Raw genomic sequence first — 22,979 nt, forward strand, 5'->3', positions numbered from 1 at the left:
GATTTATCAGAATACAGAAGCACTTCAAGAGAAGCACTTTGGAATCAGTGAATATCCTTTAAAAGCTGCATTGATAATGTTTTTTTTTAGTTAGACAAAGTATTTCAATGCTAATAATAATTAAATTTTCAGGCTGTCAGACCATACAAGGCCTGTATGTTTCTGCCTTACTTCTTTTTTTAAATTACTGAGACTTTTAAAGCAGCAGTAGGTAGAATATGTAGCTATCATTGGGCAAAAAAATCCGTAATAACCTTTCAGCGGGAAAGGAGGTTAAATAATGCTCAAAACTTGTGCTAAATTTTGGCAAGGAAAAACTGTCATTGCCATTTTCAAAGGGGTCCCTTGACCTCTGACCTTAAGATATGTGAATGAAAAAGGGTTCTATGGGTACCCACGAGTCTCCCCTTTACAGACATTCCCACTTTATGATAATCACATGCATATATTTTATGCTAAATGCAGGACCTGGGTGGGTTTCTAGACAATATTTCTCAATGTTTTGTTTTGTTAATTGATTTTCAATAATATATATATACATACATTTGTTTAGAGCAAGCATATTTTCCCACTCCCATGTTGATAAGAGTATTAAATACTTGACAAATCTCCCTTTAAGGTTTATTTTGAAGTGAAAAAATGCTTGATTAATCGCGATTAACTATGGACAATCATGCCATTTATTGTGATTAAATATTTTAATAGATTGACAGCCCTAGTTTAAAGTTAAAAACACAATTTTCTGTTCAGTGTTTTATGTGTATGTCCCTTTTAGGTCGCAGCACATTAGGAATTTAACTCTTTTTCTCTTTACTCTCCGTCTGGTCAGAGGTTAATGTCCAATTTAGCTTGCTGGCACAGATACAAACAGCCTTGAAACCATCCAAAACCCACTGAACAAATATCCCATTCCCCTAAGGATACAGTACCTGTAGCTGTCTCAATCAATACCTAGGGCATTATGAAGGACATGTTTTGAGCAAACAAACCAGCCACGGCAATTCTCACGGGCCTAAGAAATGGAATTTGATCAGAAAACAAATGTGTAGGAGTCCCTTTATCTTTTGCTTTCAAGTACGGTGGGGTAAGCGGAGGCAGAAGTGTTGATAAATCTGTTGCTGTGCCCCCGCCGCGATTAATCAGCTGGTCCCCATTTCTCTCCTTGTGTAGATTAAAAAGGCAACAACACAGAATTCCAACCGCATGCCTGTCACTGACATTTCTATTTCTGCCAGCTGATAAATCTGCGTGACACAGGACACTTTCTTTTGTGAGCTACTGGCTCATTTGTTATAGCTTTAAACATTTTCCAGAGTGCTGTGTTGTCACTGTTTGTGTGCAGTGTCAGAGGAAGGAAAAATACGCCTGCGCCGGGAAATGTCTGGAGACCATCTGTGTTACCATGGCTGAGCGTGTCACCTGTGCAGGCCGCTTTGTTTGGCAGCTCCATGAGTTCTTGGTTCAGATTTAATGACAGAAAATGTCCTGCAGCTTAACGAGATTTAGTTTTGCCTCTCGTCTTTCCTCTTGCTGTGTTTGCCACACTTTCCTCTGCTCTTTCTCTCTCCAATTTTTTACCACTGTTGATCCACTTTATTGCTTCGCTATTTCGACCAGACACACAAATAAGCCTTACCTTGTCAGAGCAATAAAACTAGAAACAACATTTTTATTCATCAGTAGCTGTCTGTATTTGGAAGCATCTGGTGATATTTCTTTAATCAGTGGCACGACGAAGGCCATTACAGGCTATTCAATCCTTATCACCGCCATTCTTCTGAGTTAACAAGGGGCAGTCGATGAAGGGCGAGGAGAAGATGCTGTGCATCCGTTCATTATTTGCCAAACAGGCAATCGTCACTGCCGCTGCTTAGTCATGGCAACAGGCAGTCTTAATTTGTGCCGCTCGTGCCACCCTTTCGTCCTCACCCACTGCGCCAGGATGAGAAACAACAGGGTCGTAATGGTGAAACTTTACCTTTTGCTTGCCTGGCACAGCCTCAGCAAACACTCAACGCCTAATTCAAATGTAATAAGTTCCGGATGAACTCTCTGTTGTGCTGCTTTGCATGAAGGGCAGGGGAAGGAAGTCTGTCGAACAAATGGCATTCAGCAGACGCGCCGCAGATTGGGGATTTTCTCTTGTTTTTTCACTCTCGCTTTGATTTTGTGGAAAATCTGTGTATGCTGTGCTGTTTGCTGAAGCATGGGAGTGTGTTGGAACAAGCACGGCAGCTGTTGACAGCCTGCGTAATTGTTTTTTACCGGTTCAGACTTTGCCCCAGCCATGAAATGAAAAAGCCCATAAAAGCCTTATGGTTGGTGAGGGCAGATATGGCCTGTAAGGCTGCTGGGACGAGGGCGTGCTCACTGTCCATACTTAGGAAGTAGAGAGATCACTGAGGATCACAAGGACATCATTATTTGATCATACAAGTATATCAAAGTCAACCTTGTCATTTATAATGGACCTTTATATCCTGTATAAGGTTTTAAACACACACCTGTGACCATAGATAGAGGTCAGAGGTCAAGAAAATGGCCATGCCAGTTTTTCTTGCCAAAATTTAGTGATACGTTTGGAGTGTTATTTAGCCTCCTTCGCAACAAGCTAGTATGACACGGTTGGCATCAGTGGATTAAGTTTAGGTTTTCTAGTTTCATATGATGTCAGTATCTTCACTCTAGCTTTAAAACTGAGTCCGCTACAAGTATAAAGTACCTTTATGCCTGTACACGAGATTTGATGTCATTTATGTCTTAGGAGGTGAAGTTGTTATTGCTTTCAGATGTTGTTCCTTGTAATGTATCATGTTGCAATCTATTATAGTGCTGTCAAAGACAGATCTCCACACTGGTGAACCGTATTGTTGGCCTCCTCTGTGTGCTAATGTTGACATTGTGCTCTGTGGCAGGTAGCATTCAAGAAATGAATTACAGTACTGTTTACAACCAGAAATGACAAAGCCAGCTGCTGTCAATCAACTTACTTCCAATTTAATAATAAAAAAAAATTACTAATAGTGAAGTGATTTTTTTTCTTTGTTGTTTTTGTTGCCGGTTCTTGTTTTATGAGCTGTCATTGGAGCTGGTGCACCTCTGCCAACAATTCACTTCTTCCCTGCTGTGAGCAGCTCCTTCCTTCCTGTTGTTGATTTCCTCACTGTGCTTTACACATTTGATAAAACGGAAGCAGGGGTTGTTTTGAATAATAAATCGGTCGCAGTGTCTTGACATTAAGTTGCACTCCATGATGCCTCGCCGTAGCCTACGCTCCCCATCAGCTCAACTTATCTCTGTCCTTGAGTGCTGAGTCTCCTGGCTGCTCCAGCCAAATGTCTTCATTGATGTGCTCTAAATAAAACACTTAGATGTCGCTCTGCACGTGACTCTCGGAAAGATTTATGTGACATTTATGACATTTACTTTCAGAAAAAGATATGGGGCCAGGGAGTTTTCTGGCAGCGGAGGCAGCTCTGCCCATTTGTGTAATGATATGGGATGAATTCCAGTTATTGGAAAGCTGTATAAAAATCTGAGCGCTCCTCTCCTCCTGTCTGTAAAATTATGACAGAAGCGGCAGCTCTGCTGTAGCCTTTTTAGTTTGGAAATCTGTCACAGATGGCTGTCTCCTTGCATGCAGCCAAGGAAGTAATGTGATTGTGACAATTGTGTCTCTTTTGCCAACAGATTGAACATGCTGCAGGTTGTATGAGTGACAGATATGGGGCCAGCGAGATCATATTTGCAGACTTTCACTGTGGTGGCACTTTTTTGCCTGTTTTGTAAGTATCTCCATCTTTTGATTAGAAAGACATTTTGCATCCCACCGTCTTTTCTGCTAATCTTTTCCCTGACATGCACACACTGTTGTCCATATTAATCATCTCATCACGTATAAAGTAACTTTTCATTTTGCTTCTTTACAAACCGAACAGTGACCATTGAAGGTGTGAGGCCGGAGGTGCGTGGAAAGGTCGGAGGTGTGGTGGAGTTGGAGTGTAGTTTTCCTCCATCAGAGCCAGCTGCTGTGTCCTCGGCGTCCCTGCATGTGGTGGAATGGGTCCGACAGGGACTCGATATCCCTGTCCTGATCAAATTTGGATCCTATGCGCCTCGCCTCCATCCACAATATGAGGGTAAGAATCGCTGGAGAGGATCACAATACGTTACGTGCATCCCTAGTGTTCACTGTGATTGCTTGTCTGTCATTGTTTGAAGCAGCAAATTTCCTGCATAATACATGCCTGCTCTACATGTAAAGTAATATATTTTCAACCTGGGCTTTTTTTATATTATATTATCATTTATATGGTGTTTACTGAGCTTGCTGCAAGTGTTCATCTCAATTGGGAAGAGGGATCCCATTTGAAACATCGGCATGGCAAATATTCTAAATTGCAGTACGGTATCACAATTACATACATAAATGTTTGTTTAGGGTAAAAAAAAAAATTATATCAGCCAATATATCATTATTAAATAATAAAAAAAACATACAGTTTAAGGTAATTCTCCAGACTTTTCATTGGGTCAAAATGTCATTTTAAAAAATGTTTTTTTTTTACAACCAAATACCTGCAAATCTAATAACATTCCCATCGGCCTCAGCTGTGCTTTGTGTTTAGTGCTAATTAGCAAATGTTAGCATGCTAAACTAAGATGGTGAACATGGAAAACATTATACCTGCTTAACAACAACACACTAACATTGTTGGCATGTTAGCATTTAGTTAAATTAAATAGCTAATTTAGAAAAATACAGCCTCAAAGAGCCAATAGCGTGGCTGTAGACTCTTAGGTCCTGTTCAGACATGGCATTTACATGCGTCCTGAGTGATTCGATCACAAGTGGACAGCTTTAAGTATGTCTGTTCACACCTGGCATTAGAATGCGTCTCCACATGCGTCTCCAGTGACCACTTATGATCCAATTTCACTTCCCCGCTCTATATGCAAATAAACACTTAGTAAACACATGGCTAATACAGCGAACGTTATGACGTAATTTTACATGAATGTAAGTAATTTTATCCTACATATTCGTGAATTTGGGTACATATTAACATCAAAATAAAAGGGTATTGTACCGGCGTTCCCTGGGGGACCTCCGTGCCGCCATCACCGCTGCCTTTCCCAGGCAGAATGAGAGCAATCGAGCGGGCTTGCGAGTGACAGCTCCGTGCAAAACACGACACATCTCCGACAGTATGATAATAATGCACATGCCTTGTCTGATAGTCTGCAGATGTGTAGCCTATAAATAATATATATTTTAATATTTAATTATTATTATTTTAATATTTTAAAATACAGTTGTATCGACAGGATACAGTAGAGCACAGAGGCCGTTTCCGTGCTGCAAGGTAGACAAGCGCTGGCATCTGCCTGTCTATTCACATGAGGACCGCAGTGAGACCCCGCGGATCCCAGCGGGACGTCAGTTGAGTAGGCGGTCCTCAATGTGGCCCAGGAAACATTTGCGTACACACTGCTAAAAGAATGTGGCCATATGTGGCAAAGACCACCTCTGAATGTGGTCTGAGCGATCGGATCTCAATGCATCCTCAATGCGTCTTGAATGCATTCAGACCTGTACTTAGAGCTGTCCACTTTTGTGATCCAATCAGTCAGGACGCATGTTAATACCAGGTGTGAACAGGGCCTTAATCTACAGTGAAGAAAGTAAAACCTTGCCACAAAATATCCCACAATAATTAAAGTAACAGACCTTAATGCCACTACGTATGCAATTGGAAAATTGTGATGCAGAAAAGAAAAAGTTTTTGGCTCTTAGAATTGATTGTAAACCGAGACTGAGAGTGAAGCAGAGACAAAATCTTTACCACAATCAATCGTCATTATAACAGAAATTAGGAAGGTTGAAAATAATTGGAATGAGGATGGTTATGACCTTCCGTCCCAGTTTCTTCCGGTGAAAGAATGTAACCAGTATCTGGGTCTCCGACTATATTCAGTACCACACCTTGATGGCCTTTCAAACTAGCCTCAGTGGGAGCTTCTTTTAAAGCAGTTAAGACTCTCGCATTGCATCATCATCCATTGTGCACTTTCTGCCCACAGCTCCAAGAACAAAGGGAGTCTGTGGGGAAAAGGATCCTCAATGGACCAGGAATACCTTTGTGTAGCTCCTGTTATCCTTTAAAGTCACAAACAATGGGACTAGTGTGGACAAAAGGAAAGCATGTCTGGGTGGCTCAGATCTTCCTTTTGTCAGGGTGGTTTTTATTTTCCATAGAGCTGCCTGAAGAGAAATTCAACCTATTGACCTTTTCAACGGCTATTTGAATTTCTGCTGCAGCACCATGTACGGTTTTTATAAAATGCGGTTTTAGAAATAAACTGCCCCAGCAGACATGATGGTACCACTTCAAAGAATTCATACTGTTTAACATTCCGGTGAGAGCAGACCGCAGACAGCTAACTACCACTTGTCATTTATTTCCAGCAAGTTGAATACCGGTAGATGGTAGACATCAACAATCATATAACAATGAAACAATTTAAACCCTACTTACTCGCTGTTGCATCAGTCATTGAAAATTCATGCTGTGCAGCTAAACGTTGCTCAAACCCACTGAACTTTATTTTAAATTCTAGTGGAGATCTCAACTTTTCCAAAGATACCAAATATTTCCGGCTGAAGTTTGGGGAAATGGGTATAAAATGATGGGAAAGACTATCTAGAATACCTCCGTTTGAGTTTGAAATTTTTCGCAGTAAAGATCGTTTAGCTTCACTGAAGAGCTGGAACTAGCTGATACAGTGCGTGATACTCTCAGACAGTGTGAAATGAGTGGATTTCCACAACTTTAAAGCTACTTAAGGGAAAATTATGGGGAGAAAAAAGCCCATTTGTCGAACAGCAGGTGACTTGTGAAATAGAAATACCACACATTTCAAGGTTAAATCCTCTCCAGTGTGACTATTTGGAACCATTATAAACTGATTGCCTTTTCCTTTTAGCTGTTGGTCACATAAAGTAAGTAATTAGATAATCAATTAGAACGTCTTATCAACATAGGAGTGGATAAATATGCTTGCTTTATGCAAATGTATGTATATATTTATTATTGGAAATCAATTAACAACACAAAACAATGACAAATATTGTCCAGAAACCCTCTCAGGTACTGCATTTAGCATAAAAAATATGCTCAAATCATAACATGGCAAACTGCAGCCCAACAGGCATCAACAGCTGTCAGTGTGTCACTTGATGGGCTAAAGTGTGTGGACTTGACTATGACTTGCCCCAAACTGCATGTGATTATCATAAAGTGGACATGTCTGTAAAGGGGAGACTCGTGGGTACCCATAGAACCCATTTTCATTCACATATCTTGAGGTCAAAGGTCAAGGGACCCCTTTGAAAATGGCCATGCCAGTTTTTCCTCACCAAAATTTAGCGCAAGTTTGGAGCGTTATTTTGCCTCCTCCATGGTTGGTACCAATGGATACCTTAGGTTTTCTAGTTTCATATGAAAGAGCCAGTACTCTACCTTTAAACTGAGCCTGCTACAACTTAATTGCGATTAGTTATTATCACATTAACTTTGACAGTCCTACTTTGTTTTTGTTTTTTTGCCTTTGTCGAAAGAGTTGATGCGCTGAATAAATTCTGACGCAGCAAACATTTAACTCACATGACTGACGATCTTCGTCTCCGGACAGCATGAAGCATGGCCAATACTAGCTGACATGAAAGAACAATTAAAAATTGTCCAATTGAAACAAATTCCTGAAGACCTTTCTCTTTTCGTCTAGTACAGTACATGGGTTAGATCATGGATGGGTTAGATGGCCAAGGTGACTTGTTTTGTTTCCAGTTTGCAACCTCTACTTATTCTATTGTTTACTGGCAGATTACGGCCATACGTATCATAAAGCGCCGACTTCTGACCAAATCGCGCTGTGGTCGAGTTTATTTGCTCCACCCCAGTTAATGGAAATGCGCCTAATTCGTATGTTTGCTTGACAGTTGAATGGAAACATGGCTAGTGTGGCTCATTAACATGTTTATAATAGTTTTTGAACAACAGTGGAGCTCTATGGCACAGAGGAATAAATCAGGCTTTGACTGAATAGAAAATACTTTGTAGGATCGATTTCATTGTTGGTTTTGGGAATCTGTTGACAATAATAAAAGTATGGAATATTACCAGCCTTAGCCTTTAGGCCACTTTATTAGTTCAATCTAGAAAACTCTTTGGTATCACATATTCATTCATTGGTTGTAAACTAACAGTAAAGAACAGTAATCATTCCATTAAGGTATGTGTTTGTCAAAGGATCTGAACCTGCTTTCAGCTGAGCCAAGGCCTTTTCTCGTTTGAGCTGAACGCCACTCCCTCGCCCAACCCCAGCAGGAAATACGATACTGACATTTACATAGCAATAAAGTCAGGGTGAACCTTGGCTGATGAATTATCGTAAGTGGGAGCGGGGCAGGCTTTAATTCCAGCCCGGGCCCATAAAAGACAGTCGCCTTTTGTCACCGACTGTGAAGACGATCCTTCAACGTACGCTGATGTCACAATTCATTACGCCGGATGTTAGTTTCAGAAGAAGTGGGGTAATATACAGGTAGTAAAAAACCCTAAAATTTGCCTACACTTTGGCCCGTGAATACACTTCTTGTACACTTCGTTCGACCATAAAGCATCCTGCACAGAAAAGCACCTTCTTTTACAGGGACAGGTATGCTAATCACATGGCTCTCCGGTGACAAACAGAAAGCTGTTCTTTATAGATACAAAAGGTTTGAAAAAGATGCTTTGTCCAGTCTGATGCTGAGCTGGAGCTTTCTCACAGGTACTGGCTGGTGTGGGAGTAACAGGTGCAGCATGGGAAACTAACGCTTTAGAGATGGATCGAGTGGTGTCGATTTCACCTCCTCGGGCCACGAATGTTCTCGGGTGTCTCTCAACGGTTTGGCTTCAAGACCCAGAGTCCAACTGTTGTTTAGCTGTTGTGATTCAAAAGGCTACTCAAGTTAACTCAACTGCTGCTGAGGCTAATTTTTTTTCCACCACCTCTTCGCCCCCTTTTAAAAGGATGAGAATCAAACTTTCCTGATCGCAGGCCACCTCATCCATCAATGTGCTTTGTGTTTGACCGTGTGTGCAGCTCCTGACGCGTGAGATACATTAGATCGCTCCCCCGAGAGTGTTAAGAGCTAAAAGGGTTTAAATGTATTTGTTGTAATAGAGCGGTAAAGATCAGAGGATTAGTGTCTGCTCTGTGAACAGGACAGAGAGTCCCTCAGCACCCATACAGCTGCTGCTGACTCTATAAAAAGTAAATACAGCTGTATAAATGCACTGTTTGAAAGCTCTTCCCGTGCACGCCCCATCACAATCAGCTGGAGCAGGCTGTGTGCGTCCGTAGCAACATTACACACAGTTAACAAGGCTAATATGCTTCCTTTCCCTCGTGGACAAACATGAGAGTTTGCACTGGGATTACTCCCGTTCGTTACAGCAGCGAGTGGCTCTGCCTCTCAATTCAAATTCGATCACGATCGCACAGCGGGGCTCAATGGAGCGACAAGCAGCGAGGAGTGAAACCTTATCTGCCTCTTTCTCTAACCGAAACCTGAATGCCTCGGCTTGCCAAGCGCTGACGACATCCCTCAGAGGCGATGTGGGCTTCCTGCCCGTGAATATCACATTCTCAGGGACATAAAACGTCGGTGTCGCACGGCAGCGGTATCGAATTTAAATGATTTTTCATTCAGAGCCCTGTCCAAACCGAACAAGACACCTCCTCCCAAAAGAATTTTGTCATTTAAAAACTTAATTTCCCAAAATGTTACATATCCATTTTGGGAGAAAGAAAATCAATATCTCTGGTGCATCCTTCACTCTGGAGACAACTGAGGGAAAATAAGTGTTCCTTTTGTCATTAAAGGGCCCTGCTTCTTAGTGAGTTTTATGAGGCACCACGGACCTGCCGTCATTTCACAGGAATACTTGATTGAGTTTGAAACGTGTCATTTTTTTCAAGTTTTGTTTTGTAGTTCAAAGCACGATCTGCTTAACAAGTGCTTGACAAAGACACCCTAGGTGAATAGGGTAAAATATTTAATAGATATTACCATGCAACTTCCCCAGTTGATTACTTACATTAGGACAATTCTTTTTTTGTAATACAAGTTTTCTGTAAATGTATGTTTAAATATGCAAATGAGGCATTATCATATCAAATATGTGCTAATTTGCATAATTTCCTGAACAGAAATCTGAAGCCAGGTTCAAAATTTTTGTTTCATTTTGTTCACATTGGACATTCGAGTCAAAGGTTTATACAGAGGGAATTTTGGATATCTCTTTTTATCACTCCATAAATCAGAAAGTGCTGTCAGCAGCCATAAAAAAAATCAATTTTTGCCATGTTTTCAGGTATTAAACGTTCTATAAGTCAGGCTATGAATGATATATGGACAAACCCCTCAGCAAAAGCCTTCGGAATATAGATAGGAATGAACCAGGAACGTTTGGTGTGTGTAAGTGCTATTGATGTGGAGATTTCTGGCTCAGCCTATGAGGAAAAACTCATTGGGAGATAACAGCCTTTAAAAATATGTATTGTAACATTTCGGGCTGTCAAAGGTAGCACAATAATAACGTGTTAACGCAAATTAATTTTAATGCCACTAATTTCTTTAATGCATTTTTAGGCTGTAGGCTGTGTTTTATGCTAAATGCAGTACCTCTGAGGGTTTCTAGACAATATTTGCCTTTGTTTTGTTTTGTTAATTAATTTACATTAATAGATATATACATACATTTGCATAAATCAGTATATTTGCTCACTCCCATGTTGATAAGAGTATTAAATACTTGACAAATTTCCTTTTAAGATACATTTTGAACAGATAAGAAATGTATGGTTGATTTGTAATTAATCGTGATGGACAATCATGCGATTAATCACAATTAAATATTTTAATTGATTGACAGCCCTAGTTTCAATATGCAAATGAGGCATTATCTAATGCTAACTTTAGAAGACATTTACAGGCGCAAATAGACATGGTGTAGTAAAATAGCCACTTAAATGTGTATCGTAGATGTTTTCTTTCCACTTGTTGAAAGAATACATGTAGCTCAACATGGACCAGTGCATGAAAAACAATGTATTTGCCTGGGGTGTGTCCCCTTTACATAAAATAGAAAACCCAAATTCAGGAATAAAATCAACTAAGCACAACATCGGTGAAGCAGTAATAACATAGAAATAGAAGCTGTGCAGAGTATTAAGCATCAGGCTTAACATTTTAGCTGACATTATGAAAAGGTCAACCGATAGAAAAATTGGTTTTCAAAGATTTTGCCAAGGGTGACACTTCAAAACGTTTCTTGATCCATGTAGAATGACTTTACATGAAGGTTTTTAATTAGGTAGTTCAGTTGAATTCAGATTATCTTTCATTTCTCCTTTTGAAAGCAATTGTCTTAAAGAAAGATGATGACCGTCGCATTTAATAATCTACTCTAAAACCAGCAGAGCCTCTAGACGTTTCTATTCAGGCTGAAGCTTTTCATTTGTAAAGAGTTGTATTTTGTCACACCGCTGAATGGTTTCATGTTTCTGTCACCTGAGAGCGTATTCTATTGGGAGGAGAGGGGGGCCTTCAGTTGGAAACAGTTTGGCCAATAAATGCATCGGGCGATTGTGTGCGAGTGTGAGTGTGTTGTATCAATGTGGGTGTGTCAATGTGGGTGTGCATGAATTGAATTGATAGAGGATATTGTTTTGCTTGGACCAGTCGAAAAATGAGCAGAGATGGGGGGATTAGCAGAGAGAACATGAGGAGGAGGAGGAGGAGGGGGGGTGTTGTTGGTGGGGATGGGGGTTGGGTCTTCTACCTGTTGTCGGTATCATTTCCACTCTTATTTGGTTACCTGCGTCATGATCTATGGCATGATTCTAGTCTCTGTTTCCGCAGGGCTTTTAGGTGCATCATCTAATACGCATCTGTAAAGATTAATGACTGAACGCTGGAGAAAATCAAGATTAGGGGAGTTCATTTTGGCGAGGAAAAACTGGCATGGTCATTTTTAAAGGGGTCCCTTGACCTCTGACCTCAAGATATGTGATTGAAAATGGGTTCTATGGGTACCCACGAGTCTCCCCTTTACAGACATGCCCATTTTATGATCATCACATGCGGTTTGGGGCAAGTCATAGTCAAGTCAGCACACTGACACACTGACAGCTGTTGTTGCCTGTTGGGCTGCAGTTTGTCTTGTTATGATTTGAGCATATTTTTTATGCTAAATGCAGTACCTGTGAGGGTTTCTGGACAATATTTGTCATCGTTTTGTGTTGTTAATTGATTTCTAATAATAAATATATACATACATTTGCATATAGAAAGCATATTTGCCCACTGCCATTGTAATACGTGCATTAAATACTTGACAAATCTGCCTTTATGGTACATTTTGAACAGATAAAAAATGTGCGATTAATTTTGGATTAATCATTATTAACTATGGACAATCGTGATTAATCGCGATTCAATATTTAATCGACTGACAGCCCGACAACACTAGATAGTAATATAATTTGCAGTCCTGCAGCATATTCTGCAATATGCATAGCAATCAATAGTTGATGACCAAAACACCATACAGCAAATTCTTTAATTTCCATAAAAGTGATGATACATTTAATGATGAAGAATTATAACCTATTCCAATAGATTACCGCCCCGCACATAACTGTTTTCTTGAGTTTTCTTTGGCGGCCAGGAGCGAGTTTGGTTTGAAAGAAGAAAAAGGGAAATGTTGTTGTTTTATTTACATCAACAATTCAAGGCTAACTTAACTACACTCTTGAGTTGTTTGCACACCGAGAACTGACTCAATCTTGGTTTGAATGCTTGTTTTTACACTCTCAGCCATGCACAGCACAAACACAGAGACGCAGACAGACAAGGAGTCCAAACTTCCCTCTTTCTTTCTGCACTCTTCCCTCTCACACTCAATTTACCTCGCATTCAAATCTCTTGCAGTCATGCATTTTTCATATGGCGGCTGTTGTGGCGTTGGGTCATGCTCTCACTCCACCTCCACCTCCACCTCCACCTCCACCCTTTCCTTCTCTTCCCTTTTATCTGAGAACTCCCAGTCACGTTTCGCACAACATCCCTGCCTCAGCACAACCTTTTCTCTAAGGTGCTATACTGACCTATATCACACTGAGCCAGTAAACACGAGAGAGGGAAAAAAAAAACCTGCCAGGGGTCAAAGGGTAGGATTTTGAAATGCTTTAATCCCCCGAGTGTTTGCTGATGTGTGTTTTGCTCTAGTTTAACCCTCCCACATACTCTTCTCCCCTGTGGATTTACTCCCCTTTGGCGGCTTGGAAAAGTAAATAAGGTTTGTTATCGCTGCCAGCATACCTAACTCCAACTTCCTGGTTCTTTTCTGACTGTCAGGACGGACCATCCCTGCCGCAGTCACCGGAAATCAGAGCTTCTGTTAATAATTACAATCACCACACAGTCATCCCAGTGGCACTGAGGCTTCCACGCTACAGTGTGTTTTCATGTTTTTATTTCCAACATGGTGTGGAGAGAAGATTTGTCTCCTCACTAATGCTTTCATTGACAGTTTCCCTTCAGACATGCTGTTCCATGCTGTTAGGTCGCTGCGCAATTGTCTGCCTAATAAAGTGTGAAAACTAAAAGGACACCAGAAAGATGTGGGCCGCAGACTGGAAAAGATAGAGTTGATGTTGCGAGCTGCGCTCCGGCTCGAGGGAGCCGTCACCTGGCAACCGCGGAGATCCCATTCCTTCTGTTTGTGTTTGAGCCGTTTGTTTTGTGCGCTGCCGTTTCAGGCAATGTTTGAGGACAATGTTCTTTCTCAGAACAACACAGATTCACACAGCTCAGACCTGGGAGATGACAAGTGAAATCAGCATCACATGCGGTCAGCCTGTCTCATGCCCTTCACGCCTGCAGTCTCACCTCTTAACCTGCACTGTCTTTCTGCAGGGCGGGTGTCTCTGGTACGAATCACTGACCTGAGGCTGGAGGACCTGCTGCTGGATGACCAGGGCTTGTACGAGTGTCGAGTACTCTTACTGGATGAACCTGCAGATGAGCTGCAAAACGGCACCTGGACTCTGCTTTCTGTAACCGGTGAGGATTATTAAGTAGTTTATGTTTGTGTATGTGTGTGTGTTTTTTGCTTCATAAGACAAAAACAGTGATCCCAATGTAAACAAAGGATGATTAATGCTAGTTACAATTTATTTAGTCTGGATTAGGGCTGTCAATCGATTTAAAATATTTAATTGCGATTAATCGTGCGATTGTCCATAGTTAATCTCAAATTATTTTTTTATCTGTTCAAAATGTACCATAAAGAGAGATTTGTCAAGTATTTAATACTCTTATCAACATGGGAATGGACAAATATGCTTGCTTTATGCAAATGTATGTATATATTTATTACTGGAAATCAATTAACAACACAAAACAATAACAAAGATTGTCCAGAAACCCTCACAGGTACTGCATTTAGCATAAAAATATGCTCAAATCATAACATGGCAAACTGCAGCCCAACAGGCAACGACAGCTGTCAGTGTGTCAGTGTGCTGACTTGACTATGACTTGCCCCAAACTGCATGTGATTATCATAAAGTGGACATGTCTGTAAAGGGGAGACTTCGTGGGTACCCATAGAACCCATTTTCATTCACATATCTTGAGGTCAGAGGTCAAGGGACCTCAATGGAAATGGCTATGTTAGTTTTTCCTCGCCAAAATTTAGCATAGGTTTCGAGCGTTATTTAGCCTCCTTCGCGGCAAACTAGTATGACGTGGTTGGTACTAATGGATTCCTTAGGTTTCATATGATACCAGTACCGTCACTGTAGCTTTAAAACTGAGCCGGCTACAACCACAAATTCACAAGTTGCGTTAATGTTTAGAAATTAGTGGCATTAAACAAATTTGTGTTAATGTGTTATTATCGCGTTAACTTCGACAGCCCTGGTCTGGATATATAAGATGGCCCTCGCCTAGTATGTCAGTCAAACCACAGGAATTCAAAATAGATAACTTTTATTTTTCAGTGGTAATACCACAACAAACATCAGAGAAAAGCCAGCCTCATGTGTACAGGGCTGGATATTGAACCTCAATACCATTTGCAACCAACTGAAGTGTGTCTGCAACACCAAGTATGAAAAACAAAGTTCTTGTATGGCTGCTTGTGTCTAGACAAAATTTAATATATGAGAAGTCTGGCTCTTTTCTTTTTTTAAAAAAAAAGACCTTGTAGGAAAGAAATGCTTATTTTTTCATTAAGTCGCACCTTTCGTTTAATATCAGTGCAATTTATAGGGTCAAATTGTATTTAATTGGGCCTCTAAAGTCAAAATGAACCTTGAATTCTCTCTTTTTCTGCAAGGAAATATAAACCATAATGATGCTGCAGCTATAATTATGCATGATGTTCCATTTTTCCAAAGGAATAGAATACATTTTCTATACATATTTATGGAAACATTGTCTGAGCTTCAAGCCTCCGGATGGGTGTTTCCCATAGCAGTGTTTGACTGACAAGTGATGGTGTTGCTAGGAGATGTGCAGTCGGCTCCTGTGGTGCGCTACTGACTGAACCCCGTCATAGCGCTGTAGCCTAGGCAGTCATTAAAGATGTCCGTTCCTTTACAGCATTCAACACTTGGGAGGACCCGTTGTGCTATTATGTTTGCATGGCACACGGAAAAAGGAAGCTAGGTAGGCTTCCACTTACATAGGTCTGGGTATCGTTTAAAAAATTAAGATACCAGTACCAATACCAGTAGCCTTAAAGTGATACCAATAGAGTACTTCATTCGATACCATCATGTGAATGGAAGCTGTGTGTGTGTCGGCAATTCCAGCTGTATTGGTTGCAGCTGCTGCGGTAGCCGGTCAATCACACGTCGCAATAAATCTAATTCCTATACAATTACATGATTTCAGCAACTGTCTATGTTTTGGCCAAATAATGCAGATCTATTGGTTCCTAATACATGTAGTCTGGTTTTCAGCCTCTTGATGCAGTTTAGTCTAATCAAACGTGTAAAAATCCTCCAGACCGTCTTCCCCACATCTCGCCTTTTATTCCATTTATTCTGTAAAGCGCTGTTTGTTTCTTGACAGGCGCTATATTTATAACACTCGCTTAAAGTTAAACTGTTGAAAAAGTGGTTAAAAACAAACTTCTCTTTTTAAAAGAATTACTTTTGACTTTCTTCATGCAGGTTTTTGGAAAGAATCAGCTTATCATCAGTCATCACGTATTGATAGGTCTAAATAATATATCTAAATATGAAATATGCATCATTATTTTCTATGCTTTGAAGTTTATCCCTATTTGGGAAAACCTTTGCAGTGACTCTACGCGCAAACATACAGAACAAAGTATCAGCGCGCGCTGCAGATCAAAGCGAGGCGAGACAGTTTCACCGAGTTGGTCTGTGTGCATCAGATCATAGATTATCACTGTGTACTCGAGGCCTTGGATGTAACATCACTGACATGCCCTGCAGGTTTGCTCTTCACATCCCATTGTTTGCATTCTGCCTCAACATTTGAGAGAGTCAGTGCCCTCCACAGGCTGGAAATGCAGAGCTCAAAGAACTAAATCTATTTACATGTGAAAGCTTATTTTTTATGGACCAGGAGTAAATATTTGGCAGGTGGTTTTCTAAATATAGACCAGAGTTTCACCAGGTCTCTCCTGTGTACTGACACTAAAACAAACCTGTAATCCAGATAAGAATGATATATATATAATATAAAATATTTAATCGCGACTAATCGCATGATTGTCCATAAAAAAATTGTGATTAATGCCAATTAATCACAATTTTTATCCGTTCAAAATGTCCCTTAAACGGAGATTTGTCAAGTATTTAATACTCTTATCAACATGGGAGTGGGCAAATATGCCTACTTTGTGCAAATGTATGTATATATTTATTATTGGAAATCAATTACCAACACAAAACAATGACAAATATTGTCCAAAAACCCTCACAGGCATAAAAATATGCTCAAATCATAACATGGCAAACTCAAGCCCAAATGATGCCAGTATCTTCACTCATTAGTGGCGTGAAAACAAATAAAAACAAAAATAGTGAAGCCATTTTGAAACTTTTTCTCTGTTTGTTTATTAAACAGAGGTACAGTAAGGGCATGAGTTAGAAGAATTGTAATAAAATGGTGAAGTTGCAAGTGGTTTGTTCTTGTTTGGAGTTGGACGTGAAAAGAAAAGGCTCTCTGTATGTTCTCCAGTGAGATCTGAGACCTGAAGTGGCAGCTAAACGTTCATGCTGGTAGATCTAAAAGGCAGCGCAACTGACACTTTCACTTTGGTATGTGAAATAATAATGTAACTTGATGTCAGTAAACTGAACACGGGCTGCTGCTGTTAAATAAACTATATATAGCTATATAAGATAAAAAAGGAACGAAGGAGACAAAAGACTCATTGTCTGCTAGTCTGGCTTTTCTCTTTGCAGTTTTCTTTCTCATTGTGCTGTTTGGAAGACGGCGTGGATCTTGCTTTGGATTTCTCTTTTACTCATTAGAGTTTTATTCGCCTGAATTCACCTCTATTTGAAGAACCACATTTTCAGATTTAGGTATATTTTTTATAGACATTCTTGAATCTTAAAAAAATAATATATATATAGAGCCTTTCAAAAGGTGCTGAATAAAAGTATGGCTTTTCCTGCAAAATAATATTATGATGGCAGGTCCAAAATTAATGTTTTGTTTATCTCTGGGGAAGATATCTGACGTTCGGTTCCCACTTCTAACAAGGCTTGTGAGCAAATAGTGAAACATTGTGGTATCTCTGGGTCATCAGTTAGTGTGGAATAAACAAATAAATGGCTGAGATTGACGGTAAGTGCCTGGCAACCACTTGTTGTGAAGTAAACGCAATGGAACGGGGGAGGGAGAATGTGCCATCTAGTGGCTGAATGTTATCAAAGTTATCAATAGCACCTTTAAACAGTAGGCGGTTTCCTCATATATAGATGAACAGATCCGTTTTGAGTTGAATGTTCACCTTAATGTTTTGTTCCATAGCTCCACCCACCTTCACCAAAGCCCCACCTCCTGTGATGGAGGCTCTGGTTGGAAGTCACCTCTCTCTTGCCTGTGTTGCTAATGGCAACCCTGCTCCAACCATCACCTGGCTTAAGGATGGCAGTGTGATTCAAAGAATAAATTATCAGGTATGTTTATGTAACTGTGTATGCATTAATGTATGAACATATGGATTTTGCTTATGTGTCTGTAGCTCATATCCACCATATCTATCTGCTGTATCTTCTGTTTGTGCTATATCCAGTAGGCGATATGAGGGAGGATGCTATCCCCCCCTTATTACACCTACCATCTCCCCTCTCCATCCTCTAGTAGAGGAGTGGAGGGGGCAGAGGGGTTGTCTAGTTCAGGGGTTCTCTAACCTTTTGGGGTCATGGACCACTTAAAGGGGTGAAAAATTCCCAAGTTACTAGTATTTACTAGTATTTAGATGCCCTTGGGGCTATTTGTATTAAAAACGAAATACTTCAGACCTGTTTCAAAGTGATAAACAGAAACACATTTCAATTTGAGTCATGTTAAGATGATGATGAGATTTGAGAAAATGAACAGGAATTACAATTCAGGTGTAAACCTTTTGAATGCAGCAACAACAGTAACAGTATATAAACATAGAATTGAATAGAATAGATCAGCCCCATTGTTACCGTTACCAGATCCAACTATTTGAGTCAGTATCGGCCCGATATCTGATCCGGTATCGGTATCAGTGCATCCCTACTTAATCTGCAAATTAACTAGAGACTGTCGTAGTAGAGTACTTCAAAATTGTAGCCTACTTAATTACAGTACTTGAGTAGATGTAGATATATGTATGTACATATATCCATCTGTCGTATGTATGTGTCTAACACATTTACATTTACATGTACCTGTCTGTCTATATATATCCTATAGCTATGTATTGTATGTATCCATATGTACTGTTTGCACCCATCCACCTCTCCGTTATTCTGACATATCATGTTATTTACCAGGAAGGAGCCTTATCTCTGCGAGCAGTGAGCATGCAGTCAACAGGACAGTACACCTGCCACGCCTCCAACTCTGAGGGAAACGTGACTTGCGTGACCAAAGTGAAGATCAAAGGTCAGTTGCTGCCTGACGGCCTGTCTGTCTGTCTGTCTGTCTGTCTGTCTGTCTGTCTGTCTGTTTGTATTTCTGTCTGCCTGCCAGTTCCTTCAGTCTCTGTGATGTGTGTATGCCTGACTGGCTGGGAGCCACCGCAATTTACATTTTCTGTTTCTCCTTCTTGCATCATATGACGGAGTGGTAACAGAAGCTCAAACTAAATTCAACTCTTATCCTGTGTAGATAATATTGATATCATGATATGAGACAGGATTTCCTCTGAGATGTTAGGAGTTTGTGGTAAAGCTTTGTGTTTTCCTCAATTTGAAGACTGCATTTCAGAGACGTGAGTGCGTGGCTGAGTGAACTAAAATATCTCCGTCTGGTCAACAATTTCACATTATTTATAATTTAGTTTTCTAAAAAGTGTTTTTTGTCGAATGGGAAATGTGCATTTCTCTTGAAGCATGGGGTCAAAAGAGACGTTTTCAATTTTTGACAGATTCACTCGCAGCCTTAGGAATTCACAGTCTAATGTAAGGACAAATACATGTGGAATATGCTACCGTGTATCATAGGATTACACCGACACAGCACTGCATAATACATTGTGGAATTTATTTCTGACTCCTTCCTGTACTCCTACTCCTACACCTACTGCAGATTTTCTCCGGAGAACCACGACTCGTCTGGAGTGTGGTGCACGGGGGAAACATTTTGTTTTGGCATAATTTCTACTTGAGGTTTCACTTCATTTTTGGAAATCTCTCCGTCGCAGCAGTGGTCACATTTTTGAATAATAATAATCATCATGAGCACGTACTCCCTTAATGCTTTTTCGGTCTAAGTCACTGTATCTGAGCTTTGGCTGCGTTTGTGCGCAGCGTTGCCACATGGATGGATTATAGGAGACTAATAACTGATCTGGATGAAGTCAGTCTAAAAGCCTTAAGTAACCTGTAAACTGTCACTCATGCATATATCCATCAAGCGTGTTAAAGCTATAAATCTAATCGGTAATGGCTGCCGTGAAGATCATGTGGTTATTTATACATGAAACGTGGTGTGTCAAGCCTCCCTTTATTAGCTTTTTGCAAATAGCGCACGTGTCGGTGTTCGGCACGCTAGGGGGAAGAGATAAATGTGACTTTTCAGCACGTTATAGTAGCTGTGTGTGATTAGTTTCCAAGGAGATTACATTGGTGTGTTTGACAGCTCTTCTCAGTTGCTATGGCATAATCGAAAATCATAATTCTCAGCACGCTGTGTGCAGTTCTCAAATCCAAAGCTCATCCTCTCGAAAGGATATGCGTTTTGTTATTCCTTAACCTCTTCCACTCTTTGAGGGTGCAGGCTCAGTTATAGAGCTAGAGTGAAGGTACTAGAAACAAAAAAACCTAAGGAATCCATTGACACCAACCTAAACTAAAACTAAATAACGCTTCGAACGAAGTTATGCAAAATTTTGGCGAGGAAAAACTGGCATGGTAATTTTCAAAGTTTTGTTTTTTATAAATTTGACCTCACTGTTGACCTCCAGGATAATCACAGCCTCGTGAAACGTTACAACCACAAATACGAGACGTAGGTCATTCAGAGGATGAGTATGGCTTTCCTAGGTACATTAGTTTCAAGAACAGAAGTGCTCGCCACTTATAATAACAATCTGAGCCTGTCAGTGGCAAAAACAAGCACTTTTAGTGGACGTACATTGACGATGAGGAGTCGCCCCGAGCAATTACATTACAGCTTGTTTAGCAGCTGCAGCTCTGTCGCTCGATACTGGACCAATTTCAGAAATTGTTGTCCCCATTAGTCACACTAAGACACAAAAACATGAGAAAATAGGGTCCAGGTTGAAAAATACTAAAGTTACCCTTTAACCCGGTGAGTCTTTTCCTTGGTTTGTGTTACTCCCAAATACTTTTATCAACATGCTCATTGTATAATAACCTCACCTCAAAATATTGCACCTAACCATCATAACCTTTCAAACATAACCATTTCATATTTCCTTTTTTTTTTTTTCATCTAGCATTATCTCTAATGCCACATGAACTGATAACAGGTGAATCTTCAGATTCAGATAACATGTTCGTCCTCGAGCTTCAGTGTGACTTTATCACATTTACGCCACAGAGGGCAAAACTGATGATTTTCTCTGAGGTACGGCTTGATAAGAGTTTGCTGTTGTGATGTGGGAAAAGTCAGACTTCCATCATATTTCACACTTGATGTCTCTATGTAGTATGTTACCGATCCTTTGATGTATCAATGTCAAATAGCTCTCCAATCTCACAGCTCCATAGCATAAACAAATTTGCATCCTCTTTATTGGATCTTGGATATTTAGAAGATACTGAAGGGTTGAGTTGATGCAAATTAAAACGGAGAGTAATGGGTATGTTGAAGACATTAAAGGGATAGTTTGGATGTTTTGAAGTGGGGTTGTATGAGTTATTTATCCATAGTCAGTGTATTGTAGATGACGCCCCCAGTTTGGAGAAACATACAGGAGTTACCACATGGAACCAAAGCAATGTACTGCTGTGGACGGGGCCGGCAGCAAAATGTATTTTAGCACCTAAAAGAAAGGCCCACCTAAATAAATCAATATCAATTTAAGTCTACGCTATATTTGGAATATTTTCACCGCTTAACCTTGTTGTCAGACAGCCTTTTCTGACGGGGAACTGAAGCCGTTTTATCCATCTATGCTCTCGCCAAAGCCACCGGACTCCATTGAAACAAGACTCAAAACTAAGTACTGTATATGGCTGGACCGTGTATGGTCAGTCTGTGAATTTGTGGCTAAATTGTTACACAAGTAGTCAGTGGTCATGTCTATAATGTTAAATCCAGTGGTACATGTCCACCAGGTCCCACTCAAGCGGTGACGTAACCTTTCGTGGAATGCACCTGATTGGTCCCTGGTTTTCCGCTCGCCGTATCAAACAGGAAACAACATGGCGGCCTGCTCGTAAACTTTCTGTATTCCCTCTAATCAATCCACAAAAATCTAAAAAAAATAACAAATCTTCTGAAAACATTTTTAGCGAGAAATAGGCTATGCCACTGCTGAGTCTCGTTTCATTTTAGAACTAGATCAACTAGACCAATCGTGCAACTTCATCACGACAGTAAGTCAATGACAGACTTTTAGCTGGCCCTCTGCGGTGCAGCCAAAAACCTGTAATTTTACCTCGCAGAACACAGGAGTTGCCGGTCTACCACTGCTTCGATTGGTTAGTTTGTTTGAGCTATTGTGTGATTTTGTTGAATCCAAACTAACCAAAGTCACACAACAACACAAACTAACCAATCGAAAATTACTGTTTTTTTTTTTCAATGGAGTCTGGTTGGTTTGGTGAGAGCATCGATATCGGCTTCAGTTTCCCGTTGAAAACATAGACAAAGTAAACCTGCGAAAATATTCCAAATATAGCGTACACTTAAACTGATATTGATTTTTTTTTTTTTAGGTGAGTCTTTCACTAAAATATGTTTTGCTGCTGGCCCCGTCCACAGCAGTACATTGCTTTGTTTCCATGTGGTAACTCCTACGCCATCTACTGTCGGTAATACACTGACTATGGATAAGAACCTCATAAAACACCCGAACTATCCCCTTTAAGATGGATTCATTTATATCTTGTGTTTGTAAGAATGGATTGCAAGTCTTTAAACATCTTTTCTTAGCTTATCTTGCCAAGATCTTAATTTTTTCTTCTTTCCCATTACAGTTAAC

At 40.3% G+C, this 22,979-nt stretch overlaps 1 protein-coding gene across 3 annotated transcripts in view; it reads left to right on the forward strand.

Moving 5' to 3' along the window:
• Positions 1–22,979, forward strand: part of igsf9a (immunoglobulin superfamily, member 9a) — a 58,961-nt gene that overhangs the window by 6,166 nt on the left and 29,816 nt on the right. For all 3 annotated transcript variants that reach the window (XM_037753542.1, XM_037753543.1, XM_037753541.1), the window contains exons 2-6: positions 3,691–3,785; positions 3,939–4,139; positions 14,033–14,179; positions 18,140–18,288; positions 19,138–19,249. In XM_037753542.1, coding sequence (XP_037609470.1) covers positions 3,725–3,785; positions 3,939–4,139; positions 14,033–14,179; positions 18,140–18,288; positions 19,138–19,249 — 670 coding nt within the window. In that variant the 5' untranslated portion in view covers positions 3,691–3,724. The remainder of the gene's footprint in view (positions 1–3,690; positions 3,786–3,938; positions 4,140–14,032; positions 14,180–18,139; positions 18,289–19,137; positions 19,250–22,979) is intronic.

The sequence above is a fragment of the Sebastes umbrosus genome, chromosome 19 (assembly GCF_015220745.1).
Source record: "Sebastes umbrosus isolate fSebUmb1 chromosome 19, fSebUmb1.pri, whole genome shotgun sequence".
Taxonomy (NCBI): Eukaryota; Metazoa; Chordata; class Actinopteri; order Perciformes; family Sebastidae; genus Sebastes; species Sebastes umbrosus.